The sequence below is a fragment of the Arvicola amphibius genome, chromosome 9, assembly GCF_903992535.2.
Source record: "Arvicola amphibius chromosome 9, mArvAmp1.2, whole genome shotgun sequence".
Classification (NCBI taxonomy): Eukaryota; Metazoa; Chordata; class Mammalia; order Rodentia; family Cricetidae; genus Arvicola; species Arvicola amphibius.
The window spans coordinates 39,235,989-39,241,988 of NC_052055.2; the positions used below are offsets into that span (position 1 = coordinate 39,235,989).

At 55.8% G+C, this 6,000-nt stretch overlaps 1 protein-coding gene across 1 annotated transcript; it reads left to right on the forward strand.

The window, feature by feature from the left end:
* The first annotated feature begins 99 nt into the window (after positions 1–99).
* Positions 100–5,172, forward strand: C1qtnf6 (C1q and TNF related 6). The gene is given in 7 exon segments (XM_042055728.1): positions 100–215; positions 2,427–2,676; positions 4,611–4,639; positions 4,641–4,760; positions 4,762–5,010; positions 5,012–5,101; positions 5,104–5,172. Coding segments are annotated over 6 exon segments (801 nt in total). The 5' UTR covers positions 100–215; positions 2,427–2,432.
* Positions 5,173–6,000: the final 828 nt, after the last annotated feature.

The window sequence follows — 6,000 nt, forward strand, 5'->3', positions numbered from 1 at the left end:
AGGCAGAGCCCCAGGCTGGAGGGGCGGGAGCAGGAGGTGGGGAATGGGAAGCCAGCTCAGCGTGCTCCCTCCTCCTTCCCTCCATCCCTCCGCCCTCCCAGCTCAGTCGTAGGCCCTGGGGGTCGGGCCAGCAACAAGCTATTATCACAGACATGGGCCAAGGAGCCAGAGGCCGCCCGGGGTCTGTGAGTTGAGCTTGAGGCTGCAGGACCAGGGTGAGTGGCTGGAAGCCTCTCTGCTTCTGTCTGGGCTGGGGGCTGCGGTCAGAGTCTGAGATTTCTCTGTTCCCCTCTTTCTGACAAGCACATAGCTCTTTCCCTCGGCCTAGCCAGCTCCTTGGGGGATCGCCTCCTCTCTGCCACCCTGCACTGCTCCTGGCTTTTATCTGCCCCCTGCAGTGACTCCTGCTTTCCCTAGCCACTCAGCTCAGCCCTGATGATGCCAGTGGGAGCTTCAGCCCCCTCCAAGAGGCTCTGGCTTTTTAGTAGAGATGGTGGGGACCCTCAAGATCGCTCTACAGTTAGTGTGACCTTCCCTTCCCACCACAGTCCTGACTGGCCCCATCCCAGGAGCCAGCCAGGGATCCTAGCTGTAGTTAGAGCCGCCCCTGTGCTGCTTCCAGGGAGCCAGAGTTTGCTTCCTGCTTCCGTCCCTAAGCCTCCCCCCCCCCACACCCCTGGTCTGTGTCTCTGAGCCTCTGACTCCCCAGGGGCGAGACCAATAAGAAACAGAAATGTCTCCAAACCATGCTGACACTTCAGAAGTTTTGTGCCTTTCAAGTCATAAACACCAGGATGAGGTCGCTGCCAGGCAGAGGAAGGAATGGACTCTTGGAAGTATATGAAGTATATGACAAGCTAGGCAGCTTCCCTGTGTGTCAGTCATCCATATAGCCTGGCAAGGAAGACACGCTGGCATCCTCGTGCGAATGAGGGAGAGCGTGAAGACCAGAAGGGCTAAGCCACAAGCCTCGGCCCGCACCGTTTGTGTTATTCAGATGTCTCCCCACAGGGTGGGACACATCTTTGGACTAAATAAGGCAGAGGGTGGGGGTGGGGTTGCTGCAACCTGGAGTTAAGGATAATAGGGGTGGCTGGTCTCTTGAGAGGTTTGCCTGCCTGGTGGAGCAGAACCAGCAAAAACCCAGAAGTTGTGGACAGCATCATTCCAGAACCAGGGTGTCTCTTAAGATGCCTCCTGTCTTCACCTGGCCGCTGAGGAGAAGCCCCAAGAGCTTCTGTCTCTTTAACCCCTAGTCCCTCTTCAAACCTTTCTAAAAGAATCATTTTACCTTCTCAGCCTGTATAACCACAGAAAATATTTTTGAATTGTACTAAACGTTAACGGGGAAACAAAAAGGAATAAACAAAGAGACGCCAGAGGTGTATAAAACCAGTCTGGTTTCAATAGCAGTTTCTGATCTGAGATAGTCAGGCGGCCCGACAGTCCCGAGGCTTTGTCACCACCTCAAAGGCCCGCTGCGGGCTTCCTGCCCACCCCGTCCAGGCTCTTTCTTTAGTGTCCGGCCCTACTTCCTGCCCCACTCTGGAAACTCTGGACCCCCTTCATGTTCAAGGCCCAAGATGGAACGTCACTAATTCTGATTCCTCTGAATTTTTAGTTTCGCTTCTTTGATCTCCCCTACCCCTAATTTCACTATTTAACACCTTTGATGCCGATTGGTAGGCCTGTTATGATTGATACAACCATCTTCCAATGATTGAACACCGAGCTTTCTCTCTCTCTCTCTCTCTCTCTCTCTCTCTCTCTCTCTCTCTCTCTCTCTCTCTCTCTGTGTGTGTGTGTCGGGGGGGGGGGTGGGGGAGCAGGGGGCCAGAAGCGGTCCTGGCTGAAGGGGGTTGTTGAGGGTACAAAGATACCAGAACTGTGAGTCCTACTAAGCTGCATATCCTCAACCTTGTGTTGTTCCAAAGGGGATGTCTCATTTTCTGACTTCTTCAAGACTTCCCCTGCTTCTGCCACAGAAGAGGCGTGCAGGACCCGATGCCTTGATCCTCAGGAACCCCAGCTGTAGCACTGCCTGCGGTTGCCTGCAGGTGGTGGTGAGAGCCATGGTCTTTAGAGATGAGGGGGCCAAAGAAACATTCTTCACCTCCTTGGTTAGCCACATGGACAATTTGGCATCTTCTTTGGTGCCCCAGTAAAGGCCTGGAGCCTGGTGTGTGCCATCTGAGGGTCTCTTCTCAGGCCATGTGGCCGTGGTCACAATAGACAGATGGCAGAAGGCTCGGTGGCCAGTCTGGTGTCCTCAGCCTTGCTTCGCCGGGTGGCCCCAGACTTGCCTGTTACAGGAGGTCCTACCTACTCTCTCTAGTAACACAGGGTCTGCCCTGGCTACAGGAGTAATGTTACCCCTGGGCATTGACATGCCGGATGCGCCGAATCAAATGTGTCTCTCCGTCCAGGTCATCATGGGGACAGACAGCCTGGGTTCCTTCTGGGCAGTACTCCTGCTTCCCCTAGTGTTCGGAGTCCCCACAGAGGAGCCCACCTTTGGGGACTCTGCGGCCTCCCACCTCAGCAAAGGCTGCCGACGATGCTGTGACCCTGAGGAACCGCTGTCCTCGGCTGATTCTGTCCAAGACCCTGCTTCCCCCAACTTCCCCTATGTTCTGCCCGAGGTCAGGCCCTACATCAACATTACCATCCTGAAGGGTGAGTCGTGGCCTGGCGGAATTGGTATGGGATAGGAAGGGAGGGAGAGAGGGAGGGAGGGAGGGAGGGAGGGAGGGAGGGAGGGAGGGAGGGGAGAGAGGGAGGACAGAAAAAAGCAGGGCAGGCCTGCCTGGGCCCTGCCTGCCTTTGGTTGCATATGCATAGCACCTAGAATGTGCAAGTATGTTCTGAGTTCAGAGTGAAGGACTCAGTGGAAAAGGCCCTGGGATCCAAAATGTGAGCAGAGAGGTACTGGGGTGAAGTGTGGGGCACAGGCAGCAGAGTGAGCCAGCAGGTTCATGAGGCTCCTGGGAAGATGAATGCAAGCCTAGGATCACAAGGTAAGGGGCTTCCCAGCAGCGGTGTGAAAGGAGATGGCACAGGGAGAAAGGTTGTGGACCCACAGGGTCACCAGCTACCACCAGGATAATGGTTTCTCTCTGTGGGATCAGGGGGGTTGAGCAGAAAGAGGACCTGGCCCCATTGGTGTCCTGTGGGGCACATTGATAGGGAGAGAGGTGAAAGTGTAAAGACCTGGGGGAGCTCTGTGGCTTAAAGTTGTGGGGTGGCAACTCCCTGATGTATAACTCAAATGTGAGGGAATTAGTTCCACTCCCGTATGATGGGACCCATGATGGCCATGGCCACACCATGACATCCAGCTGTGCTCACCATTGCCCCCGCCCAATGTGAGGGGATGGCGGGTTCGCTCCTCTCACATGCAGATAGGGCAATAGTGTCAGTAGGGGTCTTCTGGAGTCACCTTGATGCAGGGACAGAGCAGGGCACTCCCCTCTGATTAGCCAGTCCACACCTGAGACTCCCGCTCATGTCATTCTAGACCTGGGGGAGGAAACTTCCTGGTCTCTGCTTGCCTGATGGCTTACTCAGTGCAGCTTCAAGTAGCTTAGCCTCTGGAGGCGGGACGGGACCCAGGCCCTGGGACCCTTTGCTGTGACAGTCCGTCTTCAGCCCTGAGTTGCCCTTGGATAGGTTCAGAAGACGGTTTCCCCTTTGCAGCACAAAGGGTGCTTGGGTAGCATCTGGAGCTGTGTCTAAGCCTTGGGGTCAGGCTGACCTCTCGCCAGCCCCCTCTTCACAGCCACCTTGGCCTTAGGCTGGCAGAGAGGGCGCTCTAAAGCTCTGTAATCAGTGAGGTGCTATTGCCAGCAGGTGGCACTGTGGTTGTCATCCCATAGCACGGACCCCCCCTCCCCCACTCCCCTTTCCTTTGGTCTGATTCCGAGGATCTGTGCCTTCCTTTCTCTCTCTACCCTTCTTCTACTGGCTTCACCACCGCACAGGTCCAGGGGACCTGAGAAAGTCCACAGCCTCACCAGGGAAACTATGGTGGAGCAAGGTCTTTTCAGTGCACACTAGGTGTGTTTTGAGGTGGGATGGGAGGTGTCCTGTTCTATGCTCAGATTCAGCCTGGAGCCAGGGCGAGGAAAGTAATCAGGTCACCACTGCCAGGGAGGGTGGAGACGGATGTCTGGGTGGATGAACTGCCCTCTCCTGCCAAGTGGGACTCCTGTGACCTGTGAAGTGGGCATTGCCCTTTAAAGTATACCCCAAATTCCCAGGCCATGGCAAAGTTAGTTTTATTCTTAACCAGAGGTGCAAAGTGTGTCTTACCTTGCCCCAAACTCCCTGGCTGGTCTCGGCAGGCAGCCTCCTGGAAGCCTGCTATGCTCTCCTTGGCAGAAAGAGGACCCAGACTGAGCTGGACAAAACACAGTCTGGGTTTTGGAAATGGCCCTCAGTTTTCACTTCTGCAGAGGGATGTCGGGGGTGGGTAACGCCCGGCAGGAGTAGATTCTCACTAAACACCAGGTCCTTTGTTCTGGATCCACGCAAAGCAGTGACTTCCAAAAGTGCGTGTTAGCATAGGCCAGGGGCCTGTCACTAACTTCTCCCCTTCTTGTCCCTCACAGGTGACAAAGGGGACAGAGGTCCTCCAGGAAACACCAGGGAAGCCAGGCAAAGATGGTCCCCGAGGGGACCGTGGCTCTCAGGGTTTTGTCAAAGGCGACAAGGGGCAGGCAGGCAACCCTGGCAGCTCGTGCCAGGTGCACTACTCGGCCCTTCTATGTGGGTCGCAAGACAGCCCTGCACAGCAGTGAGGACTTCCTCCCACTGCTGTTCGACAGGGTCTTCGTGAACACCGACGGCCACTTCGACATGGCCACTGGCCGCTTCAGGGCTCCCCTGCGCGGCCTCTACTCTTTAGCTCACGTGCACAGCTGGAATTACAAGGAGACCTACGTTCACATCGTCCACAATGAGCAGGCGGCCGTGATCCTCTACGCGCAGCCCAGCGAGCGCAGCATCATAGCAGAGCCAGAGTGTGATGCTGCCGCGGGAGCCGTTGACCCGTGTGGGTGCGGCTCTTCAAGCCGGAGAGCGGGAGGAGAACGCCATCTACAAGCGACGACGTGGACCACCTACATTCCTTCAAGTGGCCATCTGTCAAGGCGGAGGACTGACCTTCCCTGACCAGTTTCGCCGCTGGGCAGCTTAGGGGAGGGCTGGTGCTAGGGCAGGTCCTGTAGGTTTCCCCCAGGGATCACTTACAGTCTTGTCTCTGCCCCCTCCCCATCCTGGCTTCATTTTTCGGAGACTTAGAGCGGCTCTCCTCACACACCACCGTGCTATTCATCACTGAGGACTTATTGTATGGTAGATTCTGGCTGGCATTTTGGGGGTGGACCCAGGATTCCTGCATTTCTAGCAATTCCTCAATAATGCTGATATCGCGGGTCTCTGGACGACGCTTTGCGGAATTGGGCTCCCTAGAATGGTCCTAGTATTCTAGGGACTTCCCAAACATTCTGGAATCCCCCCACCAAAACTCTAGTATTTCTGGCATCCTCAGGTTTTCTCTCACCCTGGGCAAACCCCTCCCCCAGCCTCTTTTCTAGCCATTGTTCCCCTATGCATTCACCAAATGCTGACTGCTCACTTGGTCCCAGGCCTGAGGAAACTAGGCTAATCAGACCCTAGGTCCTGCCCCCTCCCCTGACGAATGCCCCAGGAACCTGGACAGAGGTTGCGGTTTGTGCTCAACTGGGTACAAAGACTTGAGCACTTCCTGGGTGCTCCTCTAAACTGGGTTCTAGGCAGCATGGGCAGTTCTTCACTGCTCCCGTGGTGGCCCGGGGTGCTGGAGTGGGGATGATATCCCTTTCACATTCTCTACCTTCTTGCCCGATGCCCAGCGTTAAAGCAAACCCTAGATATAGTCTTGGTTAGGGGGAAAGCCCAGGGAATTTGGAGGCACCCAGTGTATAAAGGGTGCCTGGGCGGAATTGGAGCCCATCTCCT